At 39.2% G+C, this 27,137-nt stretch overlaps 1 protein-coding gene across 1 annotated transcript in view; it reads right to left on the minus strand.

The window, feature by feature from the left end:
- The window catches only part of SLC7A11 (solute carrier family 7 member 11), a 106,547-nt gene that overhangs the window by 55,138 nt on the left and 24,272 nt on the right, over positions 1–27,137 (minus strand). The window contains exons 4-6 of the mRNA XM_043969716.1: positions 25,286–25,411; positions 21,682–21,781; positions 15,650–15,694 (exon numbers count right to left, since the gene is read on the minus strand). Coding sequence (XP_043825651.1) covers positions 15,650–15,694; positions 21,682–21,781; positions 25,286–25,411 — 271 coding nt within the window. The remainder of the gene's footprint in view (positions 1–15,649; positions 15,695–21,681; positions 21,782–25,285; positions 25,412–27,137) is intronic.

Genomic DNA, 27,137 nt, shown 5'->3' on the forward strand with positions numbered 1-27,137 from the left:
ACCACACACTTAGCTGGTTTAAAAAAACTGGGGTGACAATTTTATGTTTCTCTAAATAGGAATGAATAGGTGAAAAACACTTATTAAGTGGTTATTATATGTCAAGCATCATGGTGATCCCAAACACAAAGGCAATTTAGAGGCAAAATAACTTTTCACTTAAGTGCAGGTTATAGGATATCAAAACTAGGAATCAAATGGGAAATACAGAGCTGGAACTGCTTTGGGGTGAGTGGGAGATAGGCACTAATATATGGGGAGATGCTTCTCCCTAGAATGGTGAAGGGTATCAACACTTATTCGCTTATATGCCTCCCTTAATAGCAATCCCAGGTTGTTTCCAAACCACTGCCCAGCCAGGAAATGCATGCCACATGTGTAAGGGGCCTGGGATGAGTACAGGATAGAGCAGGGGACAGGCTCAGAGGACAAAGCCGGTCATTCCTCCACAGTAAATTTAGTCCCAACCCTCCTCAGTCTATATCTTCTCCTTCAATCCTTTTTTTAAAACTGTGCCCTCTAGAACTCTCCTCGAATGTTATTGTACATTTTTTTCCTCTCACATTCTGTCCTCTGATGCTCAATGAAATCCAGTCTTCTCCTAAAAATACTCCATAAGGACTGTGAGCCAGGTAGTTTACCTATAGGGAAAAGGGAAATTGATCCGGAGATCCACAGATTACAGTGACAAGAATATGGTCAAGTTGGAGTGAAGTTTTAAAGAAGAGAGGCAGTTGTTGAACGATGGTAAGAGAGGGAGGGTCCAGAAAGTGGCATTGAGGAAAAATTAAGCCAACTCCCTTTCCTTGCCCTCTCTGTTTGGGGTTTGATAAAGAGTAGCCAGCCTTTGTAAGGGTGCCAAGAGCTGTAGGTGTATTCAGGAGATCGCTAGATTTCTTTGAGCATCAGAAAGGTACAAAAAATGTGATAGAGATCTAAGATAAAGGGGGTTTAACCCTAGATTTCCAGAAGGCACAACAGAAGACTAGGTAAAGCCGGCTTAGCTGAAGCAGCAAGGTAAATTAGGGCAGAGAGAGGAAGCAGCATGTGCACGGTGAGTCAAGCCACTACCAGTACCATACCCATCTCTCCCCAGATCCTGGTAGGGATAGTCCAAGACCTGAACCTAAGATCCCTGGGAAGAGTGATATTAAATAATGACATTGACGTAGAGATATTAACAATTTCGGTCTTGTCACTTCATCCTAAGGACCATGGGACATTTATATCCAACTTGCCTTTCATATGTGCTGTCTCCCCCAATAGAATGTAAACTTCTTGAGAGCAGGGTGGAACTGGCCTACTTTTCTTTTCATATCAGTCAGCTTTTCACATAATAAAAGTGCTTGATCCCTTTTTCATTCACTCATCTCTTACCCCCCTCTCTAAGACTGGCTGCTTCCCTCCCACCCTCCCCCAAGCCTCCTGACACAAAAGGGCCACTAGGAGCAGTCAGAATACTCTTTACTCTGTGTCACTTTTCCACTTCATCTTAGGGTACGAACACTCAGCTGCCTGTTCTTTTCATTCACAATTTACCCCATCTTGTCCTTAACCTTGTCATTATCATCCCTAGATTTGTACTTCCCTCATCCTACTCTCCCATGGGTTGTGCCTGGCTCATAACCTTCTTCTCCCCACCTATCCCAAGTCCAAACACCAGCAACCCTTAAGTTCCCCAACTCCCTCCAATTGTCCTGACTTCTGTATCCGGTCTATGTCATTCCTTAAGCTCCGCCTACCCTTCCCCACTGCTGCTCCAAATGCCAGAAGTCTTACTTGTAGTTCTGAGGATGCCCCTGAAAATTCTAATGCCATTTAACCTACTTGGCTGTCTTCCCTTCCCAATTGTCTCCAATCCCAGTGGCCCTTTGGACATCTTCTTAAAACCAAGTTTTTCCTTTTCAGATCTCATTGAGACAAGGTGTGGTGACTTTCAGGCCCTAATTAATATAAATTGGTGCTGGGCAAAGTATTAATTAAACATGACACTGAGATTATTTAAACCTGATATTAAAGTCCATTATTCAGAGCATGTGGCTGCCCTGGTTCTTCCATGACTGATGATATCAAACCTTAGGAACTTGCTGCCAGTCCACTATTTGCTGGCTCTTTAAAACAGAGGGAATAAATGAAGTGAGAAGAACACTGGAAAAGTCTAATAGACAAACTGACTGATCTCGGACCCCAAGGTCATCGCAAAGCAATTCATTTGTGGGCTTTCCAGCAGCCTCAGGTATGATTTATCAATCCCAGAGCAGGTTTACAAACACTATACATCTCAATGATACGTTCTTTGCACTGGGTAACTGCTTAAACAATGATGGATAGCTCCATCTGTACCAAACCTACTTTATAATCCAAAGTCTGAATATTTGCAAAAATAAAAGAGCTCAATTAAAGAAAATAATAAATACCTGGATAATTGTTAATCATGGCATCTTATGGAGCAGAGATTCTTACCCATTTTTTTTCATGGTCTCCTTTGGAGCTGGTAAAGCCCGTGGGCCCCTTCTCAAAATAATGTTTTTAAATAATCAGAAGAAATGCTCAATTTCAATTAGAGGTTACTGGGTATAAGATGCATTTTTTCCCCCACGCAAGTTCATGGAGTTCCTGAGCTTTACCCATGGAACGGCCCCTGAGGGTTAGGGCTGTAAAGTCCAGGTTAAGAATGTCTATTTATAGAAAGTGTTTAGGGGACCTGGGTTTTTTGTGTTGGTTTATTTGTTCTTTAAGCACAGGTGTTTCTTGAGATTGCTTTCAAGGACCATATGTTAGCCTTGCATTTATTTCTCAAAAATGTTACCCTAGCTTTCCTGAAACCAAAGTCTGGTGCTTTAATATCAGGGAAGCATAGTGCAGTGAGAACCTCTGAGTTAGGAAGTCCTGGATTCATGTTCTATCCCTTATGCACACACACACACACACACACACACACATATATATATATATATATATATATTTTTTTTTTTTGCGGGGCAATGGGGGTTAAGTGACTTGCCCAGGGTCACACAGCTAGTGTCAAGTGTCTGAGGCCGGATTTGAACTCAGGTACTCCTAAATCCAGGGCCGGTGCTTTATCCACTGCACCACCTAGCTGCCCCCCCCCCTTATGCATATTGACTGCATGACCATAGGCTATGCACCTAACATCTCTGTTCACAAAGCAACTTTCTAAGATTTTGTAAATTACAAAAGAGTTGCCATTCTTCATTGTTACATGTTATTTCCTTAGAGGGAATTTCCAATACCAATAAAGTAACAGATCCAAATAAAACAAACTAACCAATGGGGGGAAAAAAGGAAGGGAGGGAGGGAGGAAGGAAAGAAGAAACAAAGAAACAAGAAACAAACAAGGAAAGAAACAAAGAAAAGAAAAGAAAGGAGGCTGCAGAATTGGAAAGACCCTTAGAAGTCATCTAGCCCAAAGCTTCACAAACAAGGAAAGGCCTAGAGAAAGTAAAAGAGGTGTGTGTGTGTGTGTGTGTGTGTGTGTGTGTGTTTTGTTTTGTTTTGTTTTTTGTCCAAGGTGACCTAAGCAATGAGTGACAAAGCTGGTCTTTGAACCCAGGTCCACAGAGGGGATTCCATTATTGATGCAGCATACCATATACTTAGAACACTCAAAGATGACACTTTAGGAATCCAAAATATAACTACTCAATCAAGAATTTGCCCAGAATGGTGTGGCTGTTCCTTCACAAGCTTCCAGGAACCTCAAGGTGATCTTTAATAGCTAGTAAGGAAATAACGACTTTGACTCCATTAACCTTTATATTAATGTCCTAATTGGTCTCCTTGCCTCAAGTTTCTCCCCTCTCCAGTCTATTATATACACTACTACCAGAGTAATTTTTTTTTAAGTGAGGCAATTGGGGTTAAGTGACTTGCCCAGGGTCACAAAGCTAGTAAGTGTTAAGTGTCTGGGGCTGGATTTGAACTCAGGTCCTCCTGACTCCAGGGCCGGTACTCTATCCACTGCGCCACCTAGCTGCCCCCAAAGTCATTTTTTAAAGTACAGATCTGACCATGCCATTCTTACTCAATAACTCCCCAGTATCTTTCTATTATTTCTAGAATAAAACATAAAACTCCTCAGTTTAGTTCTGGAACACTTACACCACCTGGGCTCCTGCTTATCTTCTCGCCTCATTGGACATTAGTATCCCTCCTCCATTTCTCACATATGGCATCCGGTCTCCTGTTTCCAAACTGGTCAACCCCCATCCCTGTGAGGCATTCCTGCCTTAGCTCTACCTCCCAGAATCCTTCACTTCTTTCAAGGCATGGCTCAAACAATTATCTCCATAAAGCCTTTCCTGATCCCCTCTCCCATTAGAGCCATCCCTTTTAAAACTACCTTGCTTTTAATTTGTATTTATTCTCCTTCCATTTATACTATCTATACTTGTGTTTGTCCTTGTTGTTTCCTCTGTTGGAATGTAAACTCTTTTCAAGTAGGGATCATTATATTCAGGGGGCAGCTAGGTTGCACAGTGGATAAATCACTGTCCCTAAAACTGGGAGGACCTGAGTTCAAATCTCACCTAAGGCACTTACTAGCTGTGTGACCCTGGGCAAGTAACTTAATCCTAATTGCCTTATTCATCCAGGGCCATCTCCAGTCATCCTGATATCTATCTTGCCACCAGACCCAGATGGCTCTAGAGGAGAGTGAGGTTGGTGACCTTCCACAGCCCTCCCGCACTTAAATCCAATTCACTGCAAGTCATGACATCACCCTGATGTCATGGTCCTCTTTGAGAACAAAGGACTAACAACAACAATTATATTCAGTGTATTTGTACATGCAATGTCTAGCAAAGTGCCCAGCATATAATAGGTCTTTAATAAATACTTCCTGATTGATTGATTATGTCTATTACCTATATCTTCTGAGGGGATTTGGCTACGTTTTATCCATACAGGAAGGCCAAGCATTGTAGATAGCTAGGTGGAACGGTAGATAGGGCACTGGCCTGCGATCAGGAAGACCTGAGTTCAAAACCAGTCTCAGATGCTTCCTAGCTATCTGAGCCTGGACAAGTTGTTTAACCACTATCTGCTTCAGTTTCCCCACCTATAAATTGGGGATAATAACAATCCCTTCCTGCAGGGTTGTTATGAAGATCAAATGAGATTATATTTGTAAAGTACAAAAGAAAATTTCAAATATTATACCACTCTCCCTTTTATAGACACAAATATGCCTATTATTCAGTGATGCTACTTTTACAATATCACTCATATCTCCTCACAGAGCTACCTCTGTAGTTCAAGCCTTCATAATCACTTATCGGGTGCCTATGGGTGCACAGTGGTACTTAATCGATGCCTATTCTCTTCCCTTCTTTACTTTAGTATAATTTAATCTGAGAGATTTTGATTGGAGTGAAGTTAGGTTGAAAGTACAAAGAGCAGGACCAGCTAGGTGGTATAGAGGATAGAGCACCAGCCCTGGATTCAGGAGGACCTGAGTTCAAATACGGCCTCAGACACTTAACATTTACTAGCTGTGTGACCCTGGGCAAGTCCCTTAACCCCAATTGCCAGAAAGAAAGAAAGAAAGAAAGAAAGAAAGAAAGAAAGAAAGAAAGAAGGAAGGAAGGAAGGAAGGAAGGAAGGAAGGAAGGAAGGAAGGAAGGAAGGAAGGAAGGAAGGAAGGAAGGAAGGAAGGAAGGAAGGAAAGAAAGAAAGAAAGAAAGAAAGAAAGAAAGAAAGAAAGAAAAGGAAGGAAGGAAGAAAGAAAGAACAAAGAGCACTGGTTTCACTTGGGGACTTTTCATTTTGATGTCTAATTATGCAATGAACCTTGTCATTATAAATAACACACCTTATTTCCTAGGGTAAATCCCAGTTGTATTTCCTGTATATTTTGAACCCTCTCCCCTCCGCCTTACCACCATAGTTGCCATCAAGTATCCTTTTAAAGAACACCTTCTCCCCACCAAGGAGGTGGAGGAGGCTAGTTAAAGGTATTGAGTCATTCCACCCTGGGGCCAGATGCATGTTGCAGCATACCTGGAAATGCACAATTGTGACTCATTGTGAAACACATTTGCCCCAGCAAGTCACAATGAGGAAGGAATCATCATTATTCTCCCTTGTTCCCAAATGCAACTTGGACCTATCTCATTATAAAATATTACAAATTATACATCTGGACTAGATCCAGACACCTCTGTCATTTGTTCTAGACTCCAAACCTTAAATATTTCCAAAAGCACAATGTATACTTTTTAAAGGCAGAATTTTTCTTTAAATAAGTTATTATCCTTAGCATTTCAGAGCAGATTAAATAAATGTCAAAATAAATGTAAGATCTAGAAAAGAAAAAAATGAGACCTTTTATGCCTGTTGTTGTGTAACACATTCTATGAGAAATTAAAATGATTTCACTGTTCATTAAGTAGTTTCTTGTACAAACTTCTCTATATTTATATTGTGAATTTGCAAATACAACTACCATAGTCAAGTTTTACTTGTGGCTATAAAAGTCAACAAGAAATAAATGAATCCAAATATTCATGAATGTACTGTGATTTTCTCAATGTGGGGAACTCTCTCCAACAACTTCTTAATGACAATGGAGATGTCCTTTTAGAGGGCCCTGATTCCATTCCCAGAATTCCATACATTATGCCACACTACGTTTTATTGTTGCAAATATACCTAATGTTTTAAATAAACCAGATTTCAGTGGTTACAGCTTCATTGTTTCCACAACATTCATCTCATTCCCTATAGTCACCTCTGTAGTTCAGACCTTCATCACCCCTTATGCAGACTATTGCAATGATCTCCTAACATAACAGTTCTCCTTGACTCCAGTCTCCAATCCATCTTCCACAATACTACAAAACTGATAGTATTAAGGTTCCAGTCTGACCACATAACTGCCTTACTCACTAAGCTCCAGTGGTTTTCTATTACCTGGTTTCCTAGGATAAAATGCAAACTCATTTATTTGGTGTTTAAAACTCCTTACTGTATGTCTCCATCCTATATTTCTAGACTTACCTCCCATTGCTTTCCCTCACATACTGTATTCAGACAGTCTGCCCTACTTCTTCTTCAGAGACATCATTCTATCCTCAAATGTCTTTGACGAAGTTGTCCACCATGTCTACCCTTCCCAAGTCTTCCTTGTAGCATCCCTAGCATTCCCCTATGCTTAGCCTACATGAGGTCTTTCCTGATCTTCCTGATTTCCCCAGTTTTTTGTGCTCTTTTGTTATGCCCCAAATTACTTTATATTTACTCTGTGTCTATTTTGTGTACTCTTACCAGTGTGCATGTTGTTTTTCCCTAGACTAATGGGATCACCTTGAGGTTCTTTTCTGTTTGTCTTTGCTAGTGTCTGGCACAAATTTGAACATTCTGCAGAATATTAATTTTTATTAGTATTAAATCAAATATTGCCTTTTAAGATTTTTAAATGTAGGGGGCAGCTAGGTGGTGCAGTGGATAAAGCACTGGTCCTGGATTCAGGAGGAGCTGAGTTCAAATCCGATCTCAGACACTTACATTTCCTAGCTGTGTGACCCTGGGCAAGTTACCTAGCCCTCACTGCCCCATAAAAAAAAAAAAAATTTTAATGTAATTTAGCTAATTATGGCATACTTAAAATAATGTGCTGATAATATCTATCTCTTTCACTTGTTAAAACTATACTGAAAGCTCTGTGAAAACAGGGATCCTGCATCTTCTATAGTGCCTCAAAAAATATTCTGCATACAGTGGGCATGCAGTAAATGTTTGATGAATAGAATTGTTAAGGGCTAAAATTCTAGCTAGTCTGTCTAAAATATCTAATGAGTGGTCGCCAATAAATTATAAGCTTTAGCAAGAGTTAGGCTTTTAAGCATTTATTAAGGAGAATAAGAGTTTGGTAAAGAGAGAGATAAAGGCCTAGATTCCTATCTATTAAAGGGAGAGCACATTTCTAGCTCCCTTCTCCGCCAGCGTCCTCAGGAAAGAGCCCCAGACTGAGCGCCAGTCTCTTCCTTCCTCCTCCCACTAGTCCGCGTCACTTCCTGACTCCTGGTCTTGCCCTCAAAGACCTTCCCTTCATGGGCAGAACTCTTCTACAGTAAGTATACAGCAGGTGGCGTTATTCCAATCGTTACAGAATGTACAAGTGAAGAGGTACCAGCCGAGCCCTTCCTTCAACATCACCCTTGCCAGTTTGTTCATTTCTATGTCCCCCAAATCCCAGAGATTTCACATCTGAACTTCTATATTAACATCATTAATCAATGCCCCCTAAATATTCACTTTGAATGGAAGGTATTCCAAGGTTATCTGATGAAGTTTCAAATCTTGATTTACTGGAAATACAAATGTCCCACTTTGCCTAACCATTAATGGTTTATCTAGTGCAAATCAGTAGGGATAGAATAATTTGTTGAATTGGTTTGGAGTCATCATTATTAAACAATTTAACTGGAAAATCCATGTTCCCATTTCTTTCCTCAAAAATATACCTGACACATAATCATGTAATTCAAAGATCTAAGAAAGCCTCAGTATAAAGTAATTGATTCAACTAAGGAGATTTCACTAAGGTGAGCAATAATAAACCTCGAAATGATACCTATTTTTAAAATTCCAGATAGTGGAACCTACTATTGATAAGGTTCTCCAAATGCTCCTAGCCATAAATGACATTGTACTAATTGTGTCAAACCCTAGAACTTTAAAAGCAACCTTGCTGAATATTAATTATTCTCATAAAAATTTTATAGATGACTCAATGATCCTGCTACTGGGCATGTACCCCAAGGAGGTCAAAGATAGAAACAAAAGTCCAATATATAACACAATATTCATAGCAGAACTCTGTGAAAGCAAAGGAATAGAAACAAACTGGTGATGGTGAATGGTTGGGAAAATATTTATGATACAGCATATGAATAAATTGAATATTATTTTGTAAAACATAACAGAGATGATGAATTTAGAGATGCATGGAGAGATTTATATGAAAAAAGCTAAAACAAAAGGGAAAAAAAAATACCTACCTGACTGGATGACTACAACAATGTAAATGAAAAGAATAGTGGCTCAGTGGTTATTTAGGGGCATAAAAAGTCTGTGGGGGACAAAAAGGTTTCCACATGGAGGCTGTGGGCTTCAGATTTGGTGGATATATATCAGAGTTGACATGAGTCTCTACATGAGGTATTTCCATATGGAGATGAAAGGGGTTGCATCTGCCAGAGCTAAGGGCTACTGTATATCCTTTCTCTGTTAGAGCTAAGTATACTTCCTTTTGTTAATTGCTCAATAACCTATGAAGGTTTTATTTCATTCCAACATTCAGCCTAAACTCACAGGTACAAGCATCAGGCCTGCCTCTAAGAGTATGATTACTTCAAAGGGGCTCCAGGGGAAAAAGGCCTTTGTAAATCTTTAAGCATGGCACAGGAGCAGGCACAAATGTGAGATCTTTTATCAGGAGTGCTGAATTTAGAGTCAGAGAATCTGAGTTTGAACCCCAGCTCTATCACTTTCTATCTCTGTGACCTTGGACAAAGCATTTAACCTCTTGGTGTCTCAATTTCCTTATCTGAAAAATGACGTGGTTGGACTAGACAGCCTCTAAAATCATCCATCTCTAAATCTATGCTGACATGAGATTTTGGAAAAGTTGTGCTAAAAGTTTTTATTTGCTGGTGTTATTTGACCTTCTATTAAACACCATTTAAATTCCCTTGGATTGGTTAAAATCACCTGAGAAAAATTGGTTGACACTGTTTTGGCTTGTTTGTTTATAATTATGATATTCCAGGGCTTTCTCATCCTATAATCTAAGTTAGACTAGTTTTTTTTTTTTTCCTAAAAGCTTTCCCCACTAAGCTTTAATTGGGCTGGAGGAGCAAAATTCAAGCCACCAGACTGTAGAGACATTCTCTCTAGGGGCCTTCATGTGACTTCCCAGTTCGTTAAAGGGGGATAAAGATGCTTGGCAATGGGAGGGAGTTAGCCCCTTACAACTTGTTGGATGTCCCAAGGTACCACACAGAGTCCTGCTTATCACGTGCATTTTCCTATGGAATGAAAAATTACCACATCTACCCAAGCTGGAAGCTGTGTCCTTGGTTGTCTTTTCTATGAAATCTTCTTTTGTTAAATAACGAATGACCTGTAAGTGTCTCATTTTATTCCAATGTTGGAAGTAAACTACTTGAGAAATAGCCTGAGAGAAGTCCAGCTCACCAAAATACTTAATTGTCTTTGTCACATTTGGGTTCCTGATATCTTGGGCAATGTATAATCTTATCTTAAAAGAATAGGAATCAGGGGGCGGCTAGGTGGCGCAGTGAATAGAGCACTGGCCCTGGATTCAGGAGGACCTGAGTTCAAATCCGGCCTCAGACACTTGACACTTACTAGCTGTGTGACCCTAGGCAAGTCACTTAACCCCCATTGCCCCACAAAAAAAAAAAAGAATAGGAATCAATTAATAAGAAGTCCATATGTATTTTGTATAATATGTATAATAATGTATGATACAATTTTTTTTTAAATTTTTGCAAGGAAAACAGTGCAATGCTACTACTCAAGAATTACTACACGGGGGCAGCTAGGTGGCGCAGTGGATAAAGCACTGGCCTTGGATTCAGGAGGATCTGAGTTCAAATCCAGCCTCAGACACTTGACACTAGCTGTGTGACCTTGGGCAAGTCACTTAACCCTCATTGCCCCGCAAAAAATTAAAAAATTAAATTAAATTAAAAAAAAAAGAATTACTACAGAGAAAAAAGTTATCTTTTGGGGGGAGCTGTTTTTAGTAAATATAAAAACACAGTAAGAATTATAAAAAATGGGAGGCAGCTGTGTGGCACAGTGGATAAAGCACCAGCCCTGGATTCAGGAGGACCTGAGTTCAAATCCAGCCTCAAAGACTTGACACTTACTAGCTGTGTGACCCTGGGCAAGTCACTTAACCCTCATTGCCCCCCCCCCCCCGAAAAATTATAAAAAATGGGGAAGGAAAGAGTAGATAATTCAGGTCAGCATCAGAAGTTTGAAAAATAATTTCTCCCAATATAGAGTTTTTTTCTATTCTTTTCAAAAGCTTAAAGAAGTGAAGAATATATTAGGAGAAAAGGGTTTGGAAAATGCTACTGTTCAGATTATTCACTTTGCTATAGAAGTAATGGCAGACTGTTCCTTAGTTACTGTTGTTCCAGTGCCTCACTAGTGTTTGGTTAACCTGAGTCATGGGAAGTAATATTCTGAGTAAAACAGATACAAAAAACAATGTGAAAAACAATCCATTAAACCTTACTTCATTGCCTCATGGTGGCAAGAGGTTGTTCTGGCTTCTCAAGTGCTATGCCAATAGAAAGCAACATCTTACTATTCTGGCTTTGTATCCATGCTAAGTGATGGACTATTTCTTGTCTGAGAACCATTCTTGCTAAGTTTAAAGAAATTCACCACCAGCCTGGACTCAGAGGCAGTGAGTTTGTCATCAACAGCAACTCCCAAAATGTATCTACTCATTGTTGGTAGAAGGGATACAAATACAGACACAATTACCAATCCTTGAAATATTGAACTGAAGAAATGGAGTATTATAATGGAGAGAACACTAGTTATAGGCAGTAGACCTGGGCTTTGTTATCTACTATTAGTGTTAGCTTGGAGAAATTATTTCACTTCTCTAGAGCTCAGCTGATTCATCTATAAAATAATGGGGTAAGGGGTTGGACAAGATGATCTTTTAGACATCTTCCATCACAAAAGACCATTAACTGAATCTAGGCCATTCTGTACACCCCTAGACTAGAGGAAGACAATTCATTTCAAAAGAATCTAACAGCTCACATTTGTATAGTATTTTTAAGGTTTACAAAGCCCTTTCCATACCTAATTTCATTCAATCCAAAGTTCAAACTAAGATAAAGTTCCTAGAACACAAGAGTTTTCACAGTTAACTATTCTCCTAAAGTCTTTTCCCAGTTCAAATCAGTACCTGACATTTTCAAATGTAGTTATTTCCACAACCTTAGAACACGTTACAATACTTCTTACCAAAGGCAGTGGGTGAATCTACCTTTTCTACCATACCCCAAATCATGAATCTATCAGTCCACTCATACATTTACTTCAGTCAAGGTAGTGCCATGCCACATTATTTCAAATATAAATGGATCTAAATGGAAGTCAGTTCAGACGATGTGAAATTTATAACACTATCCAGGTCTTCTGGTTGAGTTGTTCTTGTGAATTGCATATATATAATAATTTTAGTAAGAATGTCTCTAAGGAGTCAGAGATTTGTGTGTCTACAACCAAAAACTAACTGGATGATTGTACTTCAGTCATAAGCATACCACTGGACCTGGAGTCAAAAGACCAAAGATTTCTCGCTCCATTATTTAGTGTGACTTTGGATAAGCACCATAAGCTTCAGTTTCTTCCTTTATAAAATGGAGATAATAATATTTATGCTACCTATTTTATCAGATTGGCTGTGAGGATCAAATGAGATAATGTATAAAAGGTACTTTGTATCTGTAAAATGCTATGTAAATATTAAGTATTATTAATGTACCACTGTGGTGAAGGCAATTCAGGGGGAAAATGTTAACATTTGTTTCCCCACATTATATATTACAATTTTTAGGTCATGTCATTTAAAAATTTTTAAAAAGCTATAATAGCTATAAAATAAGGTGAATTGGTATTTTACACTTCTAATAATAAAAAAAAATGATTTGAGGAAATGATTTGAAGTAATCATTTAAAAGCAAACCCTTAACTTTGTTGTCATTAAAACTCATACATGAATGATCCGTTAAACCCTTAAGGAAAGAACAGATGACTGAATGATTAAGGATTAAGAGGACAAGGCAGCTCCTAGAGATATTGAAGAGGAAGAGCAGGTAGTGATGCTGTCTGGCAGTGAAGAATTCTTCTCCAAGCCATTCAAAACCACAAATCTATCAATCTATTGAGCAAGGCATGTACTTTTATCAGCTCTTCAGGCACTATGCCCTGGTCTTCAAAAATCAGTATATCTGAATGAAAACTAGTTTAGACCATGTGAAACTGTTAATGTAAACCAAGCCCTCTAGGTTGAGTTGTTTGAAAACATTGGCAAACTGTCCTTTGCCAGATTTCTTTACTAGCTCATAATATAACATGTCAAAATTGTATAATTTGCCTTCTTTGGATTGAGAAACCACAGGCACTCAAGCTTTTGATCCAGCTTTTCACTGAATCTCAAATTTAGACAAGACCTCAAGAGCCATCCAGTCCAAAAAATATCTGAACAAGGATCTGTTCTACAAAATGCCCAACAAGTGGTCACCCAGCCTTTACCCAAAGACCTCTAGTAAAAGGAACCCTAATCACCACCCCCGCACACACACACCAAGGAAGTTCATTTTCTTTTCTTTTTCTTTCTTTTTTTGGGGGGGAGGGATAATCTTAGTTGCTAGGAAGTTCTTCCTTATGTTAAACCTAAATCTAGCTCTCTACTATTTCCACTGAGTCATCATAGTATAATAGAGAGAACACTGGACTTGGGAGGTAAGGAAGGAATGTTATAAGACCTTTTACCAATATAGCATTTGATCCTTATTACAACCCTGGGAAGTAGGTGCACTTTGGGGGTATTAGTCACATTTTACATTTGAGGAAAATGAGGAAGGCAGTGACTAAGTGACTTATCCAGAGTCACACAACTTGTAAGCCTCTGAGGCTAAATTTTTGTTTGTTTGTTTGTTTTGCGGGGCAATGGGGGTTAAGTGACTTGCCCAGGGTCACACAGCTAGAAAGTGTCAGATGTCTGAGGCTGGATTTGAACTCAGGAACTCCTGAATCCAGGGCCGGTGCTTTATCCACTGTGCCACCTAGCTGCCCTTGAGGCTAAATTTTAACTCAAGTCTTTCTTATTCTAGGTCCAGTACTTTATCCACAATCCTCTTCCTTGTCATCTTACCACCAGCTGCTGGGTTCAGTTCCCAACTTTGATATTTACTATGTGATCCCCAGGTCAATCACTTAATCCGAGTTTCAGCTGTCTTCTTTGTAAAACGGAGGCCAAAAGGGTTAATAATATCTCATTACCTCACAGGGTTATTTTAAGAAAGTGTTTGGCAAATCTTAAAATCCTATAAGAAATGTGAGTTATTATTATCATTCAACTAATTGATTCTAGTTCTGCCTTACAGAGCCAAGCAGACTGTCTAATCCTTTTTTTTTCCAATTGAAAACCCTTCAGAAGCCTAAAGATAGATTTCTAATGATCCCTAAGGCTTCTCTTCTCTCTGCTAAACACATCCTGTTTCTCCAACTGACCAGCATGCAGCACAGTCCAAACTGAATATGGTATTCCAAATGCAATCCTACAAGGCAACTAATGTAAAATCTCAACAATGCTTTAATACATTCCATTAGATAAAGCTTAAACTCAACAAGGCCAAAACAGAATTCATTTTCCTCATGAATTCTTCTCTCTTTCAAACTTCCCTGTTGCTTTTCAAGGTCCTGCCCTCTCTTCCAAGTCATCCAAGCTCAAATATTGTTATTATCCTCAGCATGTGGTTCCCAATCATCCCACATCTCCATTTCTTGCCAGGACTTTTTGTCTCTCATTTCATAACATATCTCACACATGTCATCTCTCCTCTCCTCACTCATACTGCTTCCATCCTGGTGTAGACCCTCATCACTTCACTATTGTAATGCCCTTTTGATCATTCTCCGTGCCTCAAGTTTGTCCCCACTTCATTCCATTCTCCACTCAGCTGCCAAAGTTATCTTCCTAAAAGCACAAGACTGACTGACCCTCCCTCTTGCCTCCAGGACCAAATATAAAAAACTTCTTTTGGGCTATTAGAAGCCCTTACAACTTGGCCTCTTCTTACCTTACCAATTATCCTATATTTTCTTCTCCTCCGTGTATTCTACAATCCAAAGACACTTTTTTTGGTATTCCTTGCAGAAGACATTTCATGTCTTTTCACTGGTTGAACCCTATGCCTACAGTGTTCTTCCTTCTCATCTAAGCCTCTTAGCTTCTCTGGATTTCTTCAGATTCAGCTCAAATCCCACTTTCTTCAAGAGGCCTTCACTTGTCACACATATACATACATACATACATACATACATACATACATACATACATACATACATACACATATACATAGAAAACCCCATCTTGTACTTGTTCTGTGCTCTCATATACCATTAGTCATTGTAATGACCCCAATTTACTGAAAAAGACTAATTTTCCATAAACACTCTCAATAATTGAAATCACTATCTGTAGGAACTCTCCTTGCCTACTGGGTTATTTTGGTGGTAGGGGGCCCACAACTAGACATGATATTGCACACATAGGAGCCATTGGTCAATATTATAGCGACATAAAATAGACCTCTGTCCATTTGGGTTTTGCTCCTTCCAGAGCCAGGCAGGAAAGTAGAATACACAATGAGGTTACTTTATTCCAAAAATAACAAATCTCCCAGGCCAAATTCAAATAGATCTCATTTACCTTGGGGATGGAGGGAGGGGAGAGGGTTGGAGGGAGAGATAAGCAGCATACAGAATTGCCTGTGGTCTAAGCTGGCATGCTAGCTTTAATAAATGTTTTTAAATGAAAGTAAATATAGGTACTTACCTTTCAGGATTTTCTACTTCTTCAGTAACAAAGTTGAGATAAAACCTATCAAAGAAGAATTCAATGAGTGGGGAAGAGCAACTAATGATATTTATATACCAATGTAAAGTCTACAAAGTAATTATAAACTCCTCTAGTAGAACTTAATCTCCTTGAAGGCAAGGACTGTTTCATTTTTCTCTTTGTATTTGTCTCTGTATCCCCAGCCCCTAATACAGCCCCCAGTGGAGAAAGTTGCTTAATAAATGTTTGTGGAAGTGAATTTATTTGAATCGGATTAAATTGAAGACAAAGCATTATCATTTGAACCTCACTCCAAACAGTGTTGCAGTTACTATGTGGATTAAGACTTACTTTGAAAATGTATTTAAAGTGAAAAGTCACCTTTTCTGTACATACTATTTTGCTCATTGCAATTCCTTACAACCAAAGGCTTGACAAGATGAAATAACCATTAACTGGGTGAATGAATGTGGCTACAAATTCTGGGTATGTGGAGGTGAAAAATGTCTTGAATTTCTGCTTGTGAGGGCTCAATGTGCTTATAGCCTTCCATTAGCCTAGGACAAAAATCATCAGACTTGTCGCACTCCATCTCTGTTAAATGTCGAACTTGATTCTGCAACAAGCAAGCAACGTTCAAAGATCCAAGGGCTAAACATTTGGCAAGCTCTGCTTGGAGATGTGACTTTGATGTAAGGACATTGAATGGGTGAGTCAAAAGGGACAATGAGTCAATTTTAAAAGTTAGTGCCGAAAGTGGCATCTGTTCATTTTAATGACTAAAAAGCAAGTTTCAGAAACTGAAGTTCTAGCCAGATAAGGAAAGCGAAGTGTGATAAATACTTCTCCATGGGATATATCCTCAGAAGGATGTGATGCAATGGTTATGGACTACAGAAACTAGAAAAAAGTGGATGAAAGGGGAAGCAACAGTTTAAACTTCACATGTTTGAAAAAAGTAGTCAGTTCCTACTTTATCTTTGTTTTTTGAAGATGACCTTTACTTTACTAATATGAAGAACTCAAAAAAAATTGGAAAGACTAGCATGAAGTACTATAAAGCCATCTACGAATTCCAGCACTCTAATAAATATCTGGTGGTCCTACTCCAGTTATTTTCTTTTTTTAATAAATAATTCCTGATGCTAGCTTATCATCATCATCATTATCTTCATTTTTTTCATCATTATCTTTAAACTAAGGCTTCTAAATTTCAGTCCCATTTCTAGTCTATTCCAAAACTTATGGGAAGGATGGATTATTCTAAGAGATATATCTTCACTCAATCCTCTAATTTAATTTATCATCCAGTTCCTTATTTCATACACCTTTACTTCTGATCTCAGAAACCAAAGACTTCCTCTCTGATCTGGTTATAACATATGTTCTTTTCTCAATTATTGAAAGCCACAGCCTACTGGCCCTGAGTCTTAGGAGTCATGGGCGGACCATATTTTGCCCAAAGTACCTTCAGTTCTGACAAAATTCTGTAGTACTTAATGTCCTCTAAATTCCCTTTCAATTTTAAGTTTGGTATTATATTCTATGTATCAACAAGTCAGGGAATATGCTTCAGGGAATCCAGAGAAACATTGGGCTAAAAGTAAGCCGAAATCTGTAAAGGATCAAAGAAAAGTTTTACACTTGAGTTCAAAAGATCAACTTTACAAGTATAAGATTGGATTGGCTTGACCAGAATAGTTATTCACCCAAAACAGATGTGGAGGTTTTAGTGGACAAAAGCTCGATAAGCCAATTGTGGATTATTGTAGCCAAGAAAACTACTGTAATCTCAGGCTACATTGAGAGTCAGTGTCTGGGACTAGGAAGGTTGATACTTATAGAACCAAAGAATTATAGATACAGAGCCGGAAGGGACCTTGGAGACCATCTCATTCAAACCTATCCTTTTGTGAGACATGCAAATTTAGAGACATCTCTAGTCCAAATGTTCATGTGGTAGAGCCCTCTGAGCTCATATTGGTCTGCAAGCAGCCACAATCAGATGCACTGTAAATGACCCTGACACTATGATGTCATTTGGTTCCCTCTAAGAAGGACAACAACCAACCATCCTTTTATAGAACAGGAAACTGAGTGGAGGGGAAATTGAAACTAACCCAAAATCACACAGGTGGTAACTGGCAGTGAGGGACACATTCCTAAACCCCAAGGAAAACTCTGTAGGGTTCAAATTACACAATGTCTTTCCAGAGCTTTTCCTACAAACTAGCACCCCTGTACCTAGGAGAAAGGGAGAAAAAAAGACTAGTAAGCAGATTCTTTAAAAGGCTCAAAATTCTGACAGTGATGCCAATCTAAGACTTGGGAGTCTCAGAGCTTAATAGGATATCCATCTCAGGTAGGATTGGGATGGGGCTGATTCTTAGAAGCAGCTAGGTGGCCCAGTGGGAAGAGTGCTAGGTATAGAGTGAGGAAGACCTGAGTTCAACTCCTGACTCTGATATTTACTAGCTCTGTGAACCTGGGTGAATATCTAGACTTCTCTGTACCTCAGTTGCCTCAGCTGCAAAAAGAGAAGACAATGTTTTATCAGGTCCCTTTCACTTTTAAATCTATTCTCCAATGACTCTAGGGACAAGAACAGTAACAACAACGACAACAAAGCCAATTAAGGAGCAGAGGAAGCAAAATCCTTTAGACCATGAACACTTCACAGAAGGATGAGGGAGCAACTAGAAAGAAGACCTCTACAGATTCCTTCCATTGCTTTTTATTTTATGATCTGCCAAGTCTCTTTTGGGTAAGGACAACAGAAAGCTTAAAATCCCTGAGGAGAGTTGGATGCTTATTTCAGAGACAGCATGGTCAGGGCAGAAAATGGAAACTGGCATGGAGATCTGGAGGAAAGGAATTTTAGGGGGAAAAAGGCTGTGTAACAAGGAAGGCAAGTAAGAAAGATCTGCATTCATGGAGGGAAGCAGGTAGAACATGGAAAGGAATCAGGAACTAAATATAATGTCCAGGGATTTAATACTGAAAGGAGAGCCATTTTGGCAACTGACCTAATGACCAAAGTTATAGTTTCCCTTCCCACAAGGAGTATTTAATGCCCACTTGATCATGGGAGTTAATAATAATGATAACAATAGTTTAAGAAATCCTGACCTAGAGAATGTGAACTTTTTGTAATTTTGTTTTGTTTGGGGTTTTTTTTTGGGGGGGGGGTTGTTTTTCTGGGGCAATGAGGGTTAAGTGACTTGCCCAGGGTCACACAGCTAGTAAGTGTCAAGTATCTGAGGCCGGATTTGAACTCAGGTACTCCTGAATCCAGGGCCAGTGCTCTATCCACTGCACCACCTAGCTGCCCCCAATAATGATAACAATAATAGTGAGCTGTTGGTGAGCAGGTGGAGACTGCCATTTTGAACATTTCCATTCTTGTGTAAACTACTCTACCCAAGTAATTCTACTTTCCATGGATCTGGCATAATATGACATGGATTCAAATCCTAGTTCTTTCTACTAATGACTTGTATAAATCTGGTAGACTCTCAGTCTCAGTCTTGTCATCTATAAAATGAGGAGAGGTGGATAAGGTGACTTTCCTTCCCATTCTAAACCTATGGAGCTATTACTCCACATGGACACTATCCCAGAAGTAAAAGAAATAAATAAATAAAAGAGGCATTTCTGTTTAAACAAGACAGAAGTCAAACGTTCAGACACTTTTGATGCATCGAGCAAGAATGTAAAGCCTGAAAAAGTTACAGCAGCGAGACAGGATTGCTTAGAACATTGCAGGTGACATGAGAATGTGTCAGGAAAGGAGATTGCTTCAAGGCTAATGCACATACTTGAATAGCAATGAAAAAAATGCCCTCAGAATATACAAGCCAATATTTCACATGGCTTCCTTGGGAGCTTGACAGTATTCTTCCAATATATTATAGTACTTCTGTTAGGAGACCTTCCCATTGCAAACCCAAATTAAGTAAGGAAAGCTTTTTTCAGTGCATTCTGCCTAGAGAGGATTAAAAATTTTTGCAACCAGCTATAAACCTCAAAAGGCATTCCTAAAGCCCCTAGAGTCAGCTATTAAAGCCAGAAGGAAATTTAAGGATCTGCATTCGAGTCTCTGCATTGTGTAAAAGGGGAAACTGAGACCCAGAGAAAGGAAATGGCTAACCCAGAATCTGACAATGAACCAGTACCCCCACCATTCCTGTCATTAACCCAGACATGGAGAAGAGCTAGATTTTAAAACCAGATCTCCTGACCACAAGATCCATGGTTTTCCCCCATGCCCCATTGTAGCTGGAGTGGACTGTTCTGCCCTCCTCTCGGGCCTCAGCCTCCCCCTCACCACAAACACACACCACCACCGCCACCGCCACCACAAAGTGTCCCTATTACAAATATTCCACATTGATAAGTTATTATCTACCATTGTACCTCGTTCTTTTATTCCTCTAACATGTGATTTTCCTATTTCCAAGATATCTGTATTACACTTTCCATTTATTTGTCCAGTCATCTCCTGAAGGGACAGTGTTTGCCCCCTCAGGAAAGGGTGGAAAGAGGTACTAGATTTGAAGTCAGGAGGTCTGGATTCAAATTCTGCCTTTGCTACTACTAACTGTATGACTTTGGATGAGTCACAATCTCTCTTGGCCTCAATTTCTGCATTTATTAGGCAAGATGAACTTTTTAGGTCCTTTCCAGCTATCTATGACCCCACCTATGAAAAGTGCTCCACAAACTTTGATGCATTATAAAAATGTCAGTTGTTATTACTACCTACACACCTGTTGTATCTCCCCCCACCTATGAAAACAAACAAAAAAAATTCTCCATGTCAAATATTAAAATTAGTTTGGACATTACAAATGCCAATGGAGACAGGCTGCCCAATAGGAGGGGTGGGGCAGGGGAAACCAAACTCAGTGTAAATTTTTTGGCCGTGGTCAAAGTCCATCCAGCTCAGTGGGGAGTTCACAATAATGGCTTTTATGTTTACAGTCTCTTGTGTGATCTGCTGGGCTCACCTGGCACTCTCCTAGAAATACACAATCATTTTTCCTATGCGTCCTAGTACAGCAAAATAGAAAGGGATTTTATCTGTGATACTTGTTATTCAACTCTCAACTAATAAAGTAATAAACACAAAGTCCCATGTCTTTAGCCACATTGTTGTCCTTGTGGGAAGCGCATGAAAGGCAACATCTCTGTGATAAATAAAGACTCTAATCAGTTTTTGTGCATATTTCTATTTCCAGGCATTTAAGAAACTTAAGAAACTTGTAATGGTGCTTTGAAGTAGAATTGGTCTGTCCTACACGACTGAGCTTATTATCTCGGTTTCCAGTCCCTGTCTTTGAATGTCATCTTACCTCTTGGGAGTCTGACTGATTTCTTAATCTGAAATATTTTTTCCTTTCTCATGGGAACGTGAAGAGAATTAATCAGTATCAAAGACTCTTGAGAACCTCAGATAAAAGATATTTTTGACAAGCAAGGTATTAATATCTATTAAGAATAGTCACAGGTAGCATACTGGACTTTGAGTCAGGAAAGTCTGAGATCAAACTCTGTGTCTGATACTTAATACCAGAGTCATCCCAAGCAACTACTCAGAACCTTTTTGAGCCACATAGAGCTCGTTAAGACTCTCTCTGTGTGATCTATATGAGTGATGGAAATTCTTCTACTGACAAAATTAGAGGTTCTTGGCCTTGATGAAGGAGCTGTTGCTCCTTCCCTGCCCCCATCTTGTCTTACCATTTACACAGATAGGGATTTACACAGAAGGTAAACAAAAGGGGCAACTAAGTGGCACAGTGGATAGAGCATGGACCCTGTAGTCAGGAGGAGCTGAGTTCAAATCTGGCTTCTGACACTTACTAGCTATATAACACTGGGCAAGTCATTTAATCTCAATTGCCTTCAAATAAATAAACAAACAAGCAAGTAGATAGATAGATAGATAGATGAATAAATACATAAATAAAATAGGAACAAATACACACATTGGATGCAACCTACAAATCATAGAGAAATCAACTTACCAGCCAGCATATGCATACATTCCATAATAAAAAGCCAATGGTAATCTCATAATACTGGCATCATTTCCTGAAAAGGCATCTTTAAAGTGCTGGGTTTGACCTAGAAAAATCAAATAAAAATAAATATGTGAAAAATTTTTTTAGAGAGATAGATCGGCACAATGGATAGAAAGAAGGCCAGCCTTTGGAGGAGCCAGGAAGGTTTGATACTACCTATATGACCCCTGAATAAGTGACACAACCTCCCAGGGACTATCAGAGAACAAGTTAGAATTCTGTATTAGCAAAGGGAGTTTCCAAACAACACCAGAGGTCCCCGAACTAATGAAATCATACGCCCAGAACAACACTAACAATGAAAATATGATTCAATCATTGTGGCTGAAGCACAGATGTTTCATATTTTAAGGAATATTAGAAAAAAAAAGTAATATCCCTAAGTAGTAGTTCTCAAGGCACCTGGGTTAAGTATTTCACCCTGCTTGAATATATTGAATGAGGTCACAGAGTGCAGTGGAACAAAGATTTGAAGGTAAATCCTAAGACCTGGGTGTGAGTCTCACCTCTGTGAACTACTATAGGCTTAGCATTGCAAAATAAGTTACTTCATCTCTCTGGACCTCATTCTCCTCATCTGTAAAATTAAAGAGGCTATAATGGATGACTTCTGGAATTTCTTCCATCTCTAAGTCTATGGTTCTATGATACCTGTTGACACTATAAATTACCCTGTTTGGCAAAAACATACACCCCACCCCCCACTCCTACCCCCAGACCCCATGTTAGGAAATGATAGCCAAATCTGAACTGAACTGACCACTAGATGTCATAGTCTCATAGATCTAGAGCTGCAAGGGATCTCAGAGGTCATCTGGTCCATAGAGGTCAAACACACAAGACTCAGAAACACTCCTGAGTACAGCCAGAACCAGATTAAAATGTAACTGGGAAATATTTAACAAAATAAATCAAAATTCGAAAGAACATAATGCTAACATGTAGCTTTCCAAGCCAATGAGTCCTAAAGGAATCTTTATGTATGTATGGTTTAATGGCCCCATTGTACCCAGTGGCCTATTTCTATTTTATTTTGGCACCACTGATCTAGTCCAGTGACCACATTTTGCAGATGAGGTAACCAAGGCCTATGGAAATTCAATGACTTATCCAAGGTAATACAGGTAGCAAAAGTCAGAGGCAGGACTTGAACCTAGGTCCTATGGCACCTGCTCATCTCAGATGGAGAAAACTTAGTAGCAGATAGCCAATATTTTCCCCACAAAGGCAAAATTCTTGCTCATATTATATTTTGAAAGGTTTCAAAATGAAAAAGTATCACTAATGTTATTCTCTCTCCTCACCCTTGGAAATTACTTTTTTAATATATTGTATATTTATTTCAATGTGTGCCCATCCCTCACTTCCCTTTCCCTCCTGTGTTCCCGCTCAGAAGAGAATTTAAGCTCCTTGAAATCAAGTGCTGTTTTGTTTTGTTTTTATTTTAATCATTATCTATTTAATGGGCATAATAATAGCACCTAGTTCTTATTGTTATGATCAGATGAGATAGTAGTCATAAAAGTGCTTAGCACAGTGCCTGGCACATAGCAAGTGCTAAATAAATATTAGCTCTCATTGTCACCATCATTTATTTGTGTTTGTTCATTTCTAATCCCCAGTGTCTTATATGTTGTAAAAATTTAATAAATGTTTGTTGAATGAATTTTTGAATTGAATGAAGTTAATCAAGACATCCCTGAGTATGTATATATTAATATATAAAATTCTTCTGGGGTATTTTAAGCAATTCAGTCTAGCTCTGGCCTACCTTTCCTGGCTCATTACTTTTTGTTCCTTTGCATATACTCAACATTCTGGCCAAACTTGTTACTCGCACACAACATTTCATCACCCATGTCCGTGATTTGGCACAGTTTGTCCCTCATGTTTGGAATAGACTGCTGCTTCTTCTCCACCCTCTAGAATCCCTAACTTCCCTCAGAGCTCTGATCAAGGATAATTCCTGGATGATGCATTTTCTGATCCCTCGAGCTGCAGTGGCTCTACCCATTCACACCCCTCTCAAAAAAAGACCCAAAATCCAACTCAGCCTCATATTTATTGAGGTATAAAAATATATATTCATATATATATATATATATATATATATACACACATATATATATACACACATATATATATACACACATATATATATACACACATATATATATACACACATATATATATACACACACATATATATACACATATGTAGAGAGAGTTTGTTTTTATACTTATGCCTGCATATTGTTTTATAGATATAATATAAACTCCTTGAGGCAAGAACTATTTCATTACTGTTTTTGCACTGCCCCCAGACATCCCCTCCCCTCTGCCTAGAATAGTGTATGAAACATAGTATATATTTAAGAAATATTTTTTGAATTAAATTCTGTTAATTAGGATCTTATGTGAGTCAGATCCTATAGAGTAGACTTCTGCATTTAATAAAACTAAACAAGAAAGGTCCCAGACTATGCTTCACATGCCCATCTTGCCATCTGCCATGAAATCATTATGTATCCAGTTTAGGCATCTAGACTTTTTTAAAAAGTTTATTTGTGGGCAGCTAGGTGGCACAGGAGATAAAGCACTGGCCCTGGATTCAGGAGGACCTGAGTTCAAATCCAGCCTCAGACACTTGACACTTACTAGCTGTGTGACCCTGGGCAAGTCACTTAACCCCTATTGCCCCGCCCCCCCAAAAGTTTATTTGTGATATATAATTAAATTTTATACATATGTCAAACACAGATAATATATATATACATATATGACATATATAATAGTTTCTACGTTACTATATTTAGATATACTTAGATATATTCTAATCTTACTACCACATTGTGTGTCCCACAACACATTCCCCAACCCCTTTTAACTTCTTGCAGACCTAGAAGTGGTCTGCCAAATCAGTGCTACCATTCCTATGGCAAAAGTTTTGATGGAAAAGAAGAGGGGACAACATAGCTGCTGGTTTGGTGGGAAATGGCTAAACAAAGTGCTATACATGACAATGGGATATCTTTGCATTAGAGAAACAACAGTTAGGTGAAATTCAGAGAAATGTAGGAAAAATGTGAACTGATGAAGAGCAAAGTAAGCAGAACCAGGAGGATAATATATACACTGCTAACAAGAAATGTAAAGAAATAAGAAGAAACAAAATGCTCTATTTTGAGAAGGCAGGAAGCATCAATAAAATGCACAATACAAGCCCACTTGAATTCATCTTAAAGGATCTTACAGGTACTAAAATTCTATGACCCCTTAGAGAAGTTTCATTCCAAACATTTTCCCCTGGGAGAATCCAGCATGGCTTCGTTTTCAGCGCAGGGTCCATGCTTCATCTTCTTGTTATAGACTACAGCTGTAAATACATCTCACCCCCCTCCCCTTTCAAATCAACTAGATCATGGTACAGAGCTTAAGTTTCCCAAACAGAGTCTAATTGAGAGATTCTGCAAGTGCTAGCTTAGATTTGATGGGAGAAGACAAAAGCAAATAAGTAGTTAAAAAGAATTTACTTTCCAGTACCTACCTTTAATTAGCTGCATAATTCCAGGGACTATAATTATCATAATTGCTGTGAGCTTGCAAAAGGTTAAGAAAATCTGGATGCGGGCACTCCAACTGACACTCATGCTATTCAGGACCATGACTGTGGCTGTAAGGAAAGAGGAGGAAGAGTTATGTGAAGGAAGTTGTTATCAGAATGGAAATATATACCTCCTAGTTGTGTGTGTGTGTGTGTGTGTGTGTACACGCGCACGCGCGTGTGCGTGTGCTGCAAACATGTACACAGAAGCAATCTTTTTTTGGGGGGGGAGCAGGACAATGAGAGTTAAGTGACTTGCCCAAGGTCACTCAGCTAGTAAATGTCAAGTGTCTGAGGCCAGATTTGAACTCAGGTCTTCCTGAATCCAGGACCGCTGCTTTATCCACCCTGCCACCTAGCTGTCCCCGAGAGTGATACTCTTGCTCAAACAAGACACTTCAGACATTTTTGCTAGTTGTCCTCATGTCTGCAATTCTCCCCTCCTTATCTCCACCTCCCAGTTCCCCTGGCTTCCAAGTTTCAACTAAAATCTCACCTTCTACAAGAAACCTTTCCTGATCCCTCTTAATACCAGCTCCTGTCCTCTGCTGATTATTTCTAATTTACCCCGCCATGCCTATAATGTACCCCCAAAATATTGTTTGTATACAATTATTTTCATGCTGCCTCCACTATCAGACTGTGAGTTTGATTGTCAAGGACTGTCTTTTGCCTTTCTTTGTTTTTCTGGGCCTTAGCACAGAGCCCTGGCCAGGCTCTGGCCTCCTGGTCACTTAATAAGTGCTTATTGACTGGCTATATGACAGTCCTAAAAACAATTGCTGATATGAAGAAGTGGAGTTTCTATACTAGGAGATCCCCCACAATGAGGAAGTACAACCTTAGATTTAAAGCTGAAAGGGACTTGAAAACTAGTCTGTTTCATTTTATAATGAGAGGTTGACTTGTCCAATGTCACACAAGTAGCCAGTGGCAGAGCTGAGATCAGTAGTCTCGGCCAAAACAAACAAATAAACAAATTAATTTATGCTTGGAAAAAACCTTAATGGTAACCTTATCCAACTCCCTCATTTTATAGATGAAGAAAGAAGGCCCAGTAATTTAAGTGTTTGTCAATTTCCTTCTGCATTCATAGAGCACCAAATGACCTATCCTTTTAGATGAAATCTTTGCTCTACTCTGGTCCTACTTTGGTCCTGGGGCACCAAAGATTGTCTTTCCTCTTCCCTCCCAGAGCTAGGCTGCTGTATGTCAATGATGAGAGTGATCTGGTATACCCCACAGAACATGTACAGGGATAAGCTTTCAGGGGTCATCAAACCAACCAGTGTGGACTTAACGTTAATGAGTAGGGACCCCCCTTGCTAAAGGAAATGCACATCCAGAGGTTTCTAACTGGTCCCCTCTATGAGCCTTAATCTACTATCATACCTGGAGAGAAGGGAAACTGCTAAGGGAAGACTAACTGACGACTGAGTAACAAGAGCTGCCCGCACAGTAAACTGAAAAGGGAAAAGCAATTTTCACTCTCACTCTCACTCTCTCTTCTTTTCTGGGACTGTACGTCCTTGGATTACTCATGAGCTATAGTGTTTATCATGGCTTCTGCTCACAAATTGCAACAAGCCCATGGGCCAGCCTATGTGGCTCTAATTAAGACAGAATCTCAAAGCTCTAACAACCACTTTTGCTCAATGTTCCTTTTCCTGAGCACAGGTAAACCAAACCACAACTGTGAAGACTGAACTTTTGGAACCCAGGGGCTACCTCAGGAATTGGGAGCTCCAAGATTCCTTAGATGGTCCCGGACCATCAACAGAAGTTTTCTACAACC

This window comes from Dromiciops gliroides, chromosome 6 (assembly GCF_019393635.1).
Source record: "Dromiciops gliroides isolate mDroGli1 chromosome 6, mDroGli1.pri, whole genome shotgun sequence".
In the NCBI taxonomy this organism is placed as follows: Eukaryota; Metazoa; Chordata; class Mammalia; order Microbiotheria; family Microbiotheriidae; genus Dromiciops; species Dromiciops gliroides.